This window comes from Patella vulgata, chromosome 3 (genome assembly GCF_932274485.2).
Source record: "Patella vulgata chromosome 3, xgPatVulg1.2, whole genome shotgun sequence".
NCBI classification, from domain to species: Eukaryota; Metazoa; Mollusca; class Gastropoda; family Patellidae; genus Patella; species Patella vulgata.
Window position 1 is genome coordinate 73,573,228 of NC_065881.2, and position 16,538 is coordinate 73,589,765.

Sequence of the window (16,538 nt, forward strand, 5' to 3'; positions counted from 1 at the left end):
TTTTTACTCTGTATAATCTAGAACAGCCCCTTTTAAACTCTCAAGGCTAGGAGACCTGAATCTGGGTCAGATAATTATGTGAGTAATTGGGTTGAGTTTAATAGAGCCAGTGTGTGTATCAGGAAGCTAGTGTGTGCACAAGATAAATATATATTGCTATAACACATACTGAAGAGTAGTAAGAATATAGTCTTAAGGCTAAATTATTTCAATATTACAGATTTAAACAGGTTCGACTATTGTCTAGAACAACCTAGCTTCGTAGCTTCGTCTAGAGGCAGTCATGAAGGGCTGATTCTAGTCACAAACAAACTGTCTACAAGAAAAAACGATAAAGCTAGCAGCGATTAGAGTCTTTATGGTGCTAGTACCTCTGGGTAAATGCAACAGAAAAAAAGTTCCTTTGAGTTTTTCCGGCACGGTTCCCCTTGTCAGTGGTGTGGGACAAAGAGCATTTAAAGGCAGTGTCTAAAAAAAAATGTAAACAGTTGGAATTCGAAATAAGATTAGGCTGTAGCATCACTGTCAAGACAAAATTTCCCTCATATGCCGTAGTAAACCCCTCTTCATTAGCCTATCTGATGAACATTTCTATAATTACCACAGTACTAGTAGTAGAATTAGGTCACCTTATACTTATGTGATATCTCATGGATACTTTCATTCCCTATAGGAGTGGTTAATGCCTGCACGTTGCATCATAAGATCTGTCAAATGGCATGGTTACGATTCCCTACTTCTATGTGACAAGGAGTAGGGTCACCTGCCTAACCCGTGGGTTTTCTCTGGGTCCTCCAGTTTCCTTCCACTGCTAAAGACCCCTATATGACATGACTGGAGATTGATTTTCTACTGAGGGTATTGTTACCAATTGTTATATTTTTTAATAAAGTAATGTAAATATGTGATTATGCATAGCAAAAGATATTTTTGGTATGTTGATAAAGGCGTGGATGATTTTGCACTCAACTATTCAATGCTCTAATGTATTTGAAATGTATTTGTTTAATCTCTGTTGTTGATAGTACGGTTCCAGTTGGATAAACTTTGATTAACGATATGTTTTGATCGGACTCAAATTTGTGAAGCACACTTGACGTTTTTAATTCCTCACAACAATATTTTTCGTTAACGGTAAATGTTATTTAGGTTTCATCTAGAATGGTTTAATCTTCAGTGTTCCAGCTTTAACATTTGGCCATTTACAGTTTGAATCAATTGAACAATGTATTTAAAGTTTCATAGATCTTCTACTTATTATACAAGTCTGGACATAATTAAGGATCCTGTCACAGATTGTGTCCAGACTTATTGTTATAGGAAACTTATTAATTGTGTCGTTGAATGATATACATGGTCTTTCATAATGTAAGCTTAAAAATTAAATCGTGTTCTGAAAACAAGTTATTATAGTACTATACTGCCGAGGAACCGAGCATGACATCATTGCTGCCTTCTTAGAATTGTGAGGTCATGTCAAAAGTCTAAATTAGTTACTCGATGTGCAATTGTACAATGATCAAGCCTGCCAAGCTTTTTATATGGAGATCGTACTTGAATTGGAACAGCCTTAGGCATTTTTCGAAAACCTTGCCCCCAATGGCATATTCTAAATATAGATATATTTATTTATCGCTGTACAAGATTTTAAGCTGCCTATGAATGTAAAAGACAATAAAATATAGCTTAACGTGGTACATGTATCTTTTCTATTTTTCTCTTTTCTCACTTCTTTTTCACAACAGAATCATTATTAAATACCGGTGTACATTTCTTCAAAGTTGAAGTTTCCGCCAGTAGTTAAAAGTTAAAAGCAATTTTATTGTCAGATGATGCGATATATAACAAGCCCAACTCCAAAATATGTTTCATGAAGTCTTATTGATAGGCTTGTTTTGATCTGATCAAGGAGATCATTTAGGGTTTACACTTTGATTTTGTTTTCTGCATTAAATGTTAAGTAATCAATCTGAGTATGTTAGCATAGAATAAGCCGTAAGAAATTTGATATTTTCTGAAAAATGTGAATCGCACACAGTTATTTTTAAGAGTGCAGTTCTAATGATGTGGATAAGTTTGATAATATAACCATAATATAACCATACCAAATGAACTCTGTATGGTTCTATATGTGTATATAGAACAAAATTTATTCAATATGCTAATACATTGTCCTCATATCAGAATGCATGCATATGTGTCATGATCACTATATTTAAAGTGCATGTACTATAACCCATATCTAGAGTATACATTATAAAAATAGTAGAATATATTCCTTAAAGGTTGATGACAAATAATGCTTAATATAAGTAATATATAAATTTGCTTAATCGTTATATCAATATTATAAGTGACCATTGTTATTCCATTCTGTATAAGATATTAGCAGTTATTTCACAATTGGTTCATTGATTGCTACTTCTTTACTCTTATTGTTTGATTGTAAACTAAGTGATGTTAAGAAACTGACCTATTTATTCTATTTATTCATTTGAAGTAGGTCTATAAGGAAAACATACCCTTTTATCTGTTTAGAAAATACTATAACCCTAACTGGACATTTTATCTTTGTCACTGTTCTTATTAAAACAAATTATGACCCAGTTTATAGTATGAAAACCAAGCATTATTAGGTGTGGAAGCAATAGACAATACTGTTCAGTAGGTGTAAAACTAGTCGTCCTACTTTTCCGCTCTATCTGAGCTTATTAAATCATGCATGCCCCACACAGTGTGCTATAAGGGACTTTTTTTGCCCAGACAACACTGCTATGGCTGCTGAACATTATTTCCGATTCAATGTGTACAAATTCAGATCTGAATGACTGCCCGACTGGTAAGACCGGGATCGAAACCGGGATCTCCCAGTTTACAAGCCAATACCTTACCAACTGGAGCTGCTCCCTCATTGGAATTGTCAGACTAGTCGTAGAGGGAACCCTGATAGAACTCTTAGAGTTGTCCGTCAATTTTTATGCATGATTATTGTCCCTGATTATTGTCCCTGACACCAATGAAATGAAAGCCATCTTTCTCAATGCTGCTGGTGGCCATATTTTATTACTTACAATGTTTTTAGACATGATTGCATTAGGCTTACATATAGTATAATAGTATAGTTAAACATACATTATGCAAGAGCTAAATCTGTCTATTGCAGGTCTTTCTTTAGGCCTGAAATGTTATCTAAATTATTATTTAGACATTAATTAACTTATCCCGACCATAATCAACTCTCGATGTCAACGCTAGCCTGTGATGTTTACTGGATTACGATACCATTTTCTGCTCCACTTTCATTCTTGATTTAATCATGAAATGGATAATTGAGACTATGTTTTTTTATCGTACCGACTTTAGTAATGATGATCGAGGCTAGGCCGAAAATCCAATCGCTAAAATCTTGGTTCAGAGTGGATCAATTTGACTGAAATTTTCAGCAAATTCCCTTTGCATTATCTAGTTTTTAACTATTATAGTGAGAACTGCCAGCTCTTTATCTAATCTCCCATAATGTATATTTAAGGTTACACAGAAATGATCTGGTAGTTAACAAGATAAAACTCTACTGTCATGTGTCTGCAAGAAGTAGATCACAAACCGAATTGTTAGAGGATATACATACAATGATGCTGGACAATATATATGTATATACTCCACTTGAATTCAAAATTCAACAAAATCAACTTTCATGTCTAGCATAGATTAAGAATGATCTAGTCATTTAAATGAAATTTTAATTAAAAAGTAGATCTGGTTTGACTGTAAAAGATGAAAGTAATTCCATCTGATTTCCAAGATCAGAAGAAAGCTATAAACTGGAATTCTCATTAAACCTTTTATTATGGTATCTACCATGTTTTGGTAGACTGCTACCATAATAGCTGATTAACAGGAAAAATGAAGAACAGTTTTCCTTTGATTTATAGGTAAAAAAACATGTGGTTTTGTTCATATATCTGGGTCGTTATTGATGATAACTTTATAGGTAAAAAAAAACATGTGGTCTTCTTGTTTATATATCAGGGTCATTATTAATGAAAACTTGTTTACAACTGTTTTGTTATAAGAAGTAAAAAATGTGCATGAGACAAGTTATTGTTACTTTTTTTTCTTGGGGGGGGGAGTAGTCTAGTTGTCTAATGCATGGTGGGGGGGGAGTAGTCTAGTTGTCTAACGTATGTGCTTTAAACCATATGGTCTGTCATTTTGTCAAAATAACCTAGTTTCGATTCCGAAATAATGCTTCTGATTTTAATAGACTTTTATCAAGTATCTGTTTTATTGAAAATGGATACAGGGAAGTCTAGGTCGTTTGATGTGTTTTTGCTAAGAATACACGGTAAGAAAATGTGATATCACCAAGGGAATTTTGAAATGTTATTCATTTTGAAAAATGTTGGCACTGGGAGATAATTAGATACTTTATCTACTGGAACTTTTACATTTGCAATTTTTAATTATGTAAACCAGATCAAGGTTGAACAAAAGGCAATATACTCATTTGTCTCATTTATTTGGCTGAAGAATATTACAATAAATTTGGAAGCAGTAGTATAAAGGGGGGGGGGGAGAGTCAGTGCATTTGGGAATAATGGTGTTAAAATGGAACTTGTGCAATGAAGTCAAAGGTTTAATGAGAAATATGTAGATTTAGACTTTTATTCACATGACAAGCCTATAATCAACTCTTTAGGCCATTGGATGGTCAAGATTTTTTATGGATTGAAACAATCGCCATTTAATGATTTAATTTTAAAATGGATAATCAAGACTGTTTATTATCTTAACACGGGTAGAAATAAAATGAAATGAGGTTTAATGTCCTAATGTTTGCTCCGGCTGGACTAATGAAAACAAGAGGTAGCAATCAAAAATCAAGACTATGCTCTTCATACCAAAATTTCCAACATTCATAACTTTGCTTAGAATAAAGTAATTTGACTGAAATTTGCGACAACCCTTGTGAACACCCCCCGGACAACCTATCTTTATGACATTTTATCAGTGCTCGCGTTGGGTTCCATTTTTTTGACAGATTTTCCTTTAAATTTAAATTTACTTCCTTTAAGTATTTTTTCCCCACTATTAAAAGAAACATTAATTGTTTTGTTAAAATTTATAGTAATTTTTATTACATTTTTAGTTACAAAGTATTTATTTAATCAAATCTGCTGTTATTATCAGAGATAGAAGAAGTCTTAGATGTGTCACCATAAAGTGGTATTGTGGTATTGTTATAGATTTTTATAGATCCGTCAACACTGGCACAATTGATAATGTATGTCACAAAATACATTACCCTACATGTAAGTGATCTGCCTCAAGGTTAGCTTGACCCACATTGGCTAAAAGTACTATTGGGATCCAGCTATAAAATTACTTCAAGTGTTTAAATGGCCATAAATACCATATAAGAAAGGGTTGGGTATATATTAGGCCGCATTTAATTAATTATTTGTTTCTCATGACCTGTGTTTGTGAAATATACATGCTACATGAGGTAATTATTAATTATTGAGATTGAATTGAACATTTTTGAGTTTAATGCTGTTTCTATTTCCGCAATAACTAATGTTGGTTATTTGGTCATTGAAAACTCAACGGTAACTGGCGTTCACGATTTATTCACATTTAATAAAAATTTTATAGATTAAAATATATGTTGCAAAGTAGCCGGTCATCGGAAGAATAATAGGTCTAAATTATTAGTGATACGCTTCTAAGTTAACCATTCGTTAATTCATTCATTCTTGGCATTTCATTTCTTTATCTTCCCCAACTTTGATAGGTTATGAAATTAACTGTTCCAATCAGGTTGATGATTTGTTCTGACATAAATATTTAAAAGCATACCTTTGGATTTTTGAATACAACATAAGTTAGATTATTTAACATGTCAGTCCAAAGAATTTATTACACATGTGTTCGGTTCTCTAACCGTGAAGGAAGATAGTGCCAATAACCCTGTATATGTTAATTGTCTTTAACTTTGACCCCATCGGCACATGGCATGGTGATAATATAAATACTTTTATGATTCTGTCTATCTTCATTAAAATATTCACATTTATAAATATCTTTGTGTCCTTTTTAGACTGTGTTTATAGAGTGTTCATAAAAAAAACGTGAAGTAGTGTCAATCAGTCGGTAGGCCTCATGGCAGCATTTTTGGAACGGGTCACAGAGTGCTAGTCACATAAATAAAATATTTTAGCTTTTATTACAATTGACAAGTTGTCAAGTGCCTTATGAAGTATGTATGTTATCTTTGGTGAAAGAAAATGCTGCAGAATGACAGATATGATACCCTTTTTTTAACTTCCTGTTTCACGTATGGACTTCCTATATTTTTTCACGTTCTACAGTGTCATGTTTATCGATGAATAGTGGATTTTAATGCGTCAATCAATTCATTGTTAATATTTGAAGGTAAACAAATATAGTTTTACAAATTTTACAGGACGAATTTGTGACCTCCCTAAATTTGACCAATTAATTATTGTAGTGCGTAATTATTACGGATGAAAATGGACATGCGGATGGGTCATGAGAAACAAACAATTAATTAATTAACCGCGGCCTTACATTCAAGTTATTTTGCCAATTTGCAGTATGTGCTTTGACATTTTGAATCATCTGTGCTGTATTATTATACAATTTGTTTTGTTTTATTTGATGTTTGGTTATTTAACTTGGGGGTAGGGTAGGGGTGGGGGGGGGACATAAATCAAATGAAAATAGAATTTGTTATTAATCGAGATGGAAAGGTATATATAGAGAATCTCCTACCAGTCTTTTTTGATATCAAAAAATATCTACACAAGTTAAAAAAGTAAGAAAAAACGAGGCTCTGCCGAGTTTTTTTTTACTTTATTAACGAGTGTTGATATTTTTGTATATCAAAAAAGACGAGTAGGAGATTTTATTTATCATTCAATCCCTTGTTACATGCACAAATAGATAAATATAATTCTTTGCTGTAGATTTCACTTTTACTGAACATTACAGCGCAGTGATACATCATTTTTTGACAGCAATTCAACCATTGCAAAGTCCTTTATACTGACCCAGTGTTTCCATCAAGGTCAATTGAATAACAATAGTTCATTTTTAATAAAAAAAAAAGTTACTTTTAATAAGAAATGAACTGTTCTTTGAAAATAAAAAAAAGTAGTTCCTTTTCAACTGACCAATCAAATGCTTGTAAAACGATATCTCCTAAGGAGATATCGCAGTAGATTATGAAATATATCGCACAAGCGATATCTACTGTAGAATGTATTATTGGGTGATAAAATAACTTGGTCCACTCTGTATTTGTAATAGGTTATCATAAAATAAATATGCTTACTGACAACTCAAGAATGTTGCTTTATATGGTCAATCAATGGTAACCAACTCCTGTATTATTGCTAACCATTTAACATGACCACATTTTAAAGAGTACTCCATTTGTCATCAATAAAATTACAAAATAAAAGTGTCTATGATTCTGCTTTTTACTTTGAACAAATTTTAAGTTAATTATTACTGTACCGTTAAGGTATAGGATTCTGCTCTACTCAAAAAGAATTTGCAAGCTACTATAGTTCCACTTTACTTTGAACAAAATTATGTTAAATGTACTTTAAACATGACTGCACTTGCTGTAAGAGATCAAATCTTGCTGTACTTTATTTACATCAATAAGAGTATTGTATTAGTCATAGTGTTACAGGATCTTCCTTTACAAAATATTATAATTTCCCTAATGCTTGATTTTACTTCTTTGGCCATTTGAAAAAAAAAATTTATTCAGAAATTCCAATTAGATTTTATATCAAATTTAAGTGTGTGTTGAAGAAGAACTATAATATGAATGAAAATTTTACTTTTTTTCTGCTTGAAATTATATTTTTCATTCATAAAACCCAATAGTCCTTTAATTCATTAGATTATATATCTGCTGCTAGAAAGAAAAGCTGCCTTAATGACAAATAAAAAATGGAGAAAGTTTTTAGTAAAATCATGGACCTTATAATACATAAGGTCCATGGTAAAACTGTTTCTCACAAAAAACATCTTAATTTACAGCCACATTAATGATTACTAAATTACATTGAAATGTGGTTGTATGAATTTAATATCCGATTGAACTAAATTTTGTTTTTTTGTTTTTTCAGATGTCAGAATCTGGTAGTGAAAGCCTGGACACATTTCAGGATTTAGGGGAGAGTGATGATTGTCATGATATGTCCATGGATGAACATGAGCATCCGCGGAAACGGTTAAAAAGCAAGGATGACAAATTGTGTGGTGTATGTGGAGATCGAGCCTTAGGTTATAATTTTAACGCCATTACCTGTGAATCCTGTAAGGCCTTCTTTCGAAGAAATGCTTTGAAGAAAAAGGTTGGTCATTATTTCACGTAGTATTGAAATGGTTATATAGGAATTATAGACTATATCACAGAACCATAGAACTAATTTTATCTTTTATGTTAGTCTCAAAATCAAGGCTGCCTAAGAATATTTGAGGCTCTTGAGTAAAGCATGTGCCCAGATGAGGGGGGCGAAATATCCTGACCATCCACCTCTACTGCAGACCATATTGTTTTTTTCGTACATGAAAAATTGTCCCATAACTTCTGAATTTATGAATTTTTTGGCAAATCCCCCAAACCTCTTAACTCCTGAACATGCCCCTAATGTGGATAACATTTTCTGAAAATGCATGGAGGGGGGTGGTTTGTTTAAAGTGGTAAAATCTCCAAAGATCTGTTACATGTCTGAGGTGATTGATCACATGATCATTTTGTATACACATATAGACCTCCATTTCACTACATAAACAGCACTGTAAATGATATAATTGTATCAATATTTGTATTTTCCAAATTGAATCTGGAGACTGTAAAATTCCTTAGATTAGAACTAATGAGTTAATGAAATAATAAACCCCTGTTCCATTCCTGTTTATGTCGATTAACAAATATATATGTAAATAGATATAATACAAGTTTGTAAGTGTGTATAGCCTATAAATACATCCAGATTTAGCCTACATGTAACTCAGTATGCGTTTGATATAACATCAATTTCATTGTTTGATAAGTTATATTTAGATTTTGTTTTATGGCAGGCAATATTCTCAAGGCAATAAGTATTCCAGTTTCCTAATTTTACATGGTCCCAGTTGCTTAATGTATCTATTGGTATTATCAAATCACAAAGCTGATATTGACATCAATCAAATTATATCTTGGTATTTGATTATCCATCAGTTTGACTTTTTGATTGGAAAAACTATTGCCAATTATTTTATCTTCTGTTAATGAAGATGCCACTATTTGTAAAGAGTCAATAAGACATCTACCGTAGATGGGGGGATCACGGTGGCTAAGCGGGTAAGACACTGGCTCGTTGGCCTGGAGGTTGGATATTCGATCCCTGCATTGTCCGAGAAAGTGCATTCAGATTTTCCGACATGGGTCTCTCTTGTCAGTGACGCAGGACGGAGGGCCTGACAAGGACAGCTGTCTAGTCGTTTGGATGGGACGAAAAACCGAGGTCCCCTGTACACATTGGCATGCACATAAAAGATCCCTTGACAGTTGGAATTCGATATAAGAGTAGGCCCCTAGTGCCGCTGTCCATACAAAATTTTCCTCATAGCACACTGTATGGCTTATGCCCGTCTTCATTAGCCCAGTTCAGAGCAGAACAGTAGGACATTAATCCTCATTTCATTTCACCACCGCAGATGTCTCATTGATTATTTACAAATAGTGGCATTGAAAAAGGATTCATTAACAGAAGATCTAATTATATTTAATATTATACTACTGCTATGAGTAATTATCTTATGATTTATTAAAAATCCGCAAGGTTTAAAGATATTCGGAAAGGCATCTAATTGGTGGCCTAAAAGGTAGTAGAACCATTACCTATTGGCTGGAAAGGACCATTGTTGTTCCTGGGAATATCCAGTTGTTGAAACCCATAGTTGTCTAGATGATTTGGTTTGTGATGGACGTCTATATGTATTGAAATTGACCAACTGACAAATTGAACTATGTCAGACAATTTACATGACACAAATTAAGCTTATTTGTGAGCATTACACAGCTTAACCCTTAACCGGTCATTGTCGACTATAGTCACCACAACGTTATTTTTTATAAGCCGCATTTGAGTATTTAGTTTTGTATTTAATTGATATGGCCACGCATGCGTGTCAGACAGGAACTTGTCTTGTCAAGGGCATTGAGAAAATCATGTCTTTGTTCAACATTTTTTGACGAAAAACGTAATTTAACGGTGTTGGGAACGTTAAAGATGCTCGAAGTGGTTGAAATACTTATGAATTATTCAGAATTGGATTATATCGATGACACCGATTCTGAAGACGATATTTCTGATGAAAAGGTTTTAGAATGATTTGCAAATTATAGATCAACTTATCCCCAGCAACTTTTTTATTGGTGTCAAGAGTCTATCACTTATAATTATTCGGCAGTAGTCGATTGAAATAGGCATACAAAATATTTCACGTCAGCCTTTATTTAGCCTGACCACTTGATGTCATAACTTCAAAATGACGGCGACCGGTTAAGGGTTAAAACACCAGAAACACAGTCTTAAAATTGTAGTCTTTCTTGTGTAAAACACTAAAAAGTTGACGTAGATGTATTTTCTGAAAATATTTTTCGGACTGGTAAATTCAGAGATAGAGAGAAAGAAATGGGGTTTATCGTCCACTCAACACAAACTAGTTCATTTCGGGACTAACATATGGTTCAATTTTATTTCAATAATTGGCTTACGTGGGGAGGGCTTTTTTAGCAGTGGGAGGAAACCAGAGGACCTGGAGAAAAACGAGTTTTGACAGGCGATCCTACTCCTTGTCTTGTACAGGCAGTGAATCTAGCCATGCCACTTGACTCAATAACAGATAGTGATGGTCCGATAATCGGTTTGAACATTGGTAATTGGCCGATAGGTGGCCTATCGGGAGAAATCGGACCGATACACGGCCATTTTGCCGATACTTGAGTTGCCGATAGCTGTTATATAAAAGACTCTGTAATTACCTTTGAAATATTAACCGAGTTGTGAACAAATCATTATTTTGCTTGACACACGGTGCATCTTTATAGCCACGCACACGTTGCTATTTAGATGTACCAGTAATACAAGACTCTCATAGGGGACGTAAAAAGGAAAGAATAAACATTTTAAACAATGAAAAATCCTTACTGGTCTCCATTATATAAATAGCCACGCGCACGGCAGAAATGAAATGAAATGAAATGGTGTTTAACGTCCTTCTGTTCTGCTCCTATACAGTGTGCTATGAGGGAAATTCCAACTGCCAAGAGTTCTTTTACGTGAATCCAATGTATACACGGGGCCACGTTTTTTTCTCGTTACATCCGAAGGACTAGACAGCTGTTCTTGTCAGGCCCTCTGTAAGGTATCACTGACATTAAGGGGAAACCACGCCGGAAAATCTGGATAAACTTTCTCGGCCAATGCAGGGTTCAAAAATCCGACCTCCAGGCTAGCGAGCCAGCATCTTACACACTTAGCCATGTGATCCCCCCCCACACACGCACGGCAACCAAAATAAAAGTTTTATTTTGGTTGCCGTGTGAGTTGCTATTTAGACGTACCAGTAATACAAGACTCCCATAGGGGTTGTAAAAAGGACAGAATAAACAGTACAAAATCCTTACTGGTCTCCATTATTTTTTAAATCCTTATTCACACTGTTTGAGAGTTCGGTTCTATCAGTCCAATTTTTGAGAATACCATTTTTGCACATGTACAGACAGACATTAATGTACAACAGTCTAACCGATAAACCTTTTGATTGGAATAGGGAATAAGCCAATTGCATGATGGTCAAATTTTGACATAATTTGTATCATTAAATAATAACTTTTAATATAGATCATACTACCAACAAATGAGTTTCCATTAGATGGTTTTATTTTTAACTATAGTTCTAGAAATGGGGGTAGAATGTCACGTGATTGCCACTGTTGACAGGTCAGGAAGCTATCGCTTTGATGTTTCATTCATTACCGCATGAACCATTCCGACATCTATTATTGACATACAGGTGCCGATCACTCAAGGGAATTATATCGTATATCATAATCAACACTTAAAATATGATAATCTCGACTTTAGTAACATGCGTTTCCCGACTAACAATGACATATATCTATATAGATTTCCATGCCATTTGAGGCATTTTAATGTGTAATAGTTTTATATCCACCCCTATCGGTAATTGTATCTATATCGGCAGATATATTTCACTGTCAATATGTGATATCGGTAAAACCAATAGGTGCCATATCGGACCATCACTAATAACAGACCTTATGATCTAACACCCCTTTAAATTCAGAGATAGTAAGATGTGTGAAAATGCCTGGTTGGCATAATGTCAATCATTTTATAGAATTTATGAAACTTGCTCATGTGTATGCCCTTAAACAAATTATATTAAAAAATTTAAATATTCAGCGTTTTGGGTGGAATTTATACTTAACTTTATGCTTATTTATAAATAAAATACTATTCGTAATTTAATTCCAGAAAATGAAGTGCCTTTTCCGAGGAAACTGCATAATAGATGTCAGGACCAGACGATTCTGTCCTTGCTGTCGTCTGCAAAAGTGCCTTGATATTGGAATGAAGGAGAACATGATATTGGGTAAATATTACACAACCGTTTATTGACGGAAAGAATTTTTAGCATACATAGAACAAGCTCGTTTCTCTGGAATGATGAGATAACTTGCCAAAATTGTGGCTGTTTTATTGAGCGCTGACAAGAATTTTGAGGAGGCCTACCGGTAATTATGTTTGCAAACACCAAAAGTGGTTGCCCCATATTGAATTCTGACAGATACAAAGATAATTGTTCCAATAGATTTTGCTCAAATATGACTTTTCCTTATTGTCTGTATCTTGTTGTAAAAGCCTGGGACCTGTTTCTCGAAATCATAACTAAAGATAAAATCCAAATTTTAGTAGATACTTCAATTTTTATTGGCTAGGCACTAAAATCAATCTAATATTATCCAATCAAATTACTAAAATTTGGATTTTATCTTAGTTAAAATTTCGTGAAACAGGCCCCTGGTAGTCCATGCCAGAAAAGTAAGTACCAATAGTGAGATTAAAAACTGTAGGTTCTTACTTTAGTACCTGTCTCTTTTTCCCCTAAAAACATAAATCATTAACAGAACGAAATGTTGACTTCGCCGGATATGTCAGGATAGTTGGTCAAAAGGAAATGAAATGAAATGGAGTTTAACGTCCTACTTTTCTGCTCCTAACCTGGTCTAATGAAGACGGGCATACGCCATACAGTGTGCTATGAGGGAAATTTTGCCCAGACAGCGGCACTACGGCCTACTCTTATATCGAATTCCAACTGCCAAGGGACCTCGGTTTTTCGTCCCATCCGAACGACTAGACAGCTTTCCTTGTCAACCCCTCCGTCCTGCATCACTGACAAGGGAGAACGATGCCGGAAAATCTGGATGAACTTTCTCGGCCAATGCAGGGATCGAACATCCGACCTCCAGGCTAGCGAGCTAGCGTCTTACCCACTTAGCCACGTGATTCCCCTTGGTCAAAGGGAGGGAATCACTGACCTTGTTTGATCTAAAAATAGTATATGATTTTGTGTTGAACATCTCGGTATTTTAGCTTGTCTTTCTTTGTTTCTGTATAGAAATATGCTTCCGTAGCCTCGTTTTGGTCATTTCGGGTACACAGCAACTGTGCTAGGGGGAATTCCTTCGATCTCGAATAACCAGTCTTTTTTACAGCTGCCGATAATGAAAAAATGGCTCTATTCGTTTTCTTTGTTTTGTGGGACTAAGATCTCTCATTATTTTTTCATAAAATACACTGACAGGAGCAGCAAAGTCTACTCATTGCTAATTCATAATATTTTGTCCATATTTTTACAAATCGCATTACTTATTACACGAATACGTCACGAATCGAAAGGACCTTTTGTGTAAACCAAGGAAAACGATGAAGAAATTCTAAGTTCTACTCAATCGATTTTAACAAACTTGGCGTCAAATAAAGCTTACATCTGGCGGAACATTTTAATGGGATGGCTTGTGATTATCTGAAATAGATTTTATTTCAGACCAGTTTACATAATGACCTATGAAATTTTTGGATTTTCTGGAATTATGGCATTACTATTGGCACCATGAAAAAACACTCCTGTAATTTTATTAACCACTAGCTTAGGTATTTGCATGCCAAAAATTATTTAATTCAGATCAGATCATTTTTCAGCTGATTTCAAAATTTAATGTCTTTAAAACCACAAGAGATATGTGCCCAAACTATGACTTGAATCGTAACTTCAAATGTCTATTTAAAGATCACACCAAATTCATGTGGAGCAGAGTTTGAAAAAAAATATAAAATTAAGTGCGAAGTTACCATAGTTTAGACATGGCAACGCCCTTAAATCTCTTTCCAATATAGGCCTATAGAGCAAAGTATTTTACCTCCACTGAAAACACTGGTAATGTTATTGTCAAATGGTGACAAGTTGAAACTATGCTGGTATTGATTGGCCAATGTCTCATAAGTGCTCACACACTAGATGACAAGCTATCAAAATGTTCTAAATATGAAAGAAAAATAGGTAGAAATATCTGATTGAAATTGTGTTTTTCCCTGCAGGTGGTTTATTAGATTTGACTTTTATAGTCAACCACATTTGGTTTAATATCTCTCGAAAATATAAGACATATTAAGACATTTTGCTTCAAGATATAATACAAGATAACTTACACTAAAGCCTATATATAAATCCTATATAAATCCTACAAGTCACTGTATCTTTTCTGAGAAAAATGTCACCTCATATTCATGCTATACTCCATGAATGTTTCAAATAGATACACAATAACCTGTCCTTACCTTATTTATTTTAAGTAATTTTTGGTTGATTTAATTAGCAAAAATGATAAGCTGGAGTCAAAATTTATATCAGGATTATTTTGTATTGTATTTTCAATCAGATCAAAATCTGTTGCTAGCCAGTCAGTCCATGCTTAAATTTAAAACAGATTTTAATGAGAATTTAGGAAACTAAGCTGCAATGATAAGTCCATATTAAATACTATTTGATACAACTAGAGATATGATTATTATTATTATGGCCTTTATTCTCTGGCGTTTCAAGACTAGGTCAGTCTACTCATATGTAACTCATCAGTAAATTAGACAGAAGACAAGTTTTAGGAATGAATAGTTTTTCAATTTCACAAACACGATTTTGGGCAACTCGTTAGTAAGCTATTGATCATGACCCATTCAAAAAATGCTAAAGATGGAAAGGATAAGACATACTTTACACTGAAGAATTTTGTAAAATATAACTCCTCCTCGTGCAAGGTCATGTGGGGACAATTACTATTAGTGGTTGGATTAATAGGTCTTTGCTATGCAAGGAAAGAAATTTGTGCAGCGTTCTTTAGCTCTCTAGGTGATCACATGCACTGAATGAAGAGGTGGGCCACCCAACAGATGTTAATTCGCTTTCTCACATATTCTGATTGAAGTTTACATTCAGATAACTTATCTAATTGTGGAAATTATTCCGAGTGTCTTAGAATGTAGTTGAAATTAGAAAAATAAATAAAATACATGCTTATTCTACAAACAATTAAACTGATCCTCCAGTGAACTATGCTTTGAGATTATAAATTGTATTGCCAGGGTGGCAGCCAATTGCTGTTCATGACAATCCAAGAGAATTTCAACATGATGAAACATGTCTTCTGTGCTATATATAGCATGTGACATATGACCCATTTCTCTGTAATCTTTATTGATGTTATATATATATTATTTATATATACATGTCGTTTGTGAATAATTCTTCTCTGTATTTGGCCAACTAGACATTTATGTAGAAGAAACAAAGAATTGAAAATAACTTATATTTAAGGGAACAATGACCTGAAGAGAGCTTGACTTAAATAGGTTAAAAGTTACAAAGTGATAAGATTAATTATAGAGTCGTGTAAAAGCATACATTCCTACCAAAACCATATTCTTCAAATCAGATACAGTATTTGTAATTCTAAAGTTATGACCATTTAATGTTTGCATTAGTTTATATTCAAATTGTCTCATCATCTGTATGCTCTGCCACTGTGAACAATATATATGTAAAACAAAAATAAAAATGGTTTGGGTGCCCAAGTTTAGATTTGTCGTTGATTCCATAAAGTAGTTAGATTTTAAAACGTTAAATACCGTGTAATTCAACATGGCACCCTAGGAGTTTAATATGATGTAGGTACAAATTAATACCAAAAGGTTTATTTATATAAGAGTCAATGTTTGGGCTATGTCTTGGAAATTGGAAGTGGGAGGCGACTAGTATGTGTCTCTCTTTTGTGGACTGAAGTGAGATTGTCCATTGCATTAACTGGACAGGTAGGCCTGTTCACCTTTGGTTATGTATCATTGTTGACCGAGCGACTT

At 33.9% G+C, this 16,538-nt stretch overlaps 1 protein-coding gene across 3 annotated transcripts in view; it reads left to right on the forward strand.

The window, feature by feature from the left end:
• LOC126816390 (nuclear hormone receptor HR96) overlaps positions 1-16,538 on the forward strand; it is a 60,649-nt gene that overhangs the window by 29,547 nt on the left and 14,564 nt on the right. For all 3 annotated transcript variants that reach the window (XM_050542864.1, XM_050542866.2, XM_050542867.2), the window contains exons 2-3: positions 8,169-8,396; positions 12,597-12,714. In XM_050542864.1, coding sequence (XP_050398821.1) covers positions 8,169-8,396; positions 12,597-12,714 — 346 coding nt within the window. The remainder of the gene's footprint in view (positions 1-8,168; positions 8,397-12,596; positions 12,715-16,538) is intronic.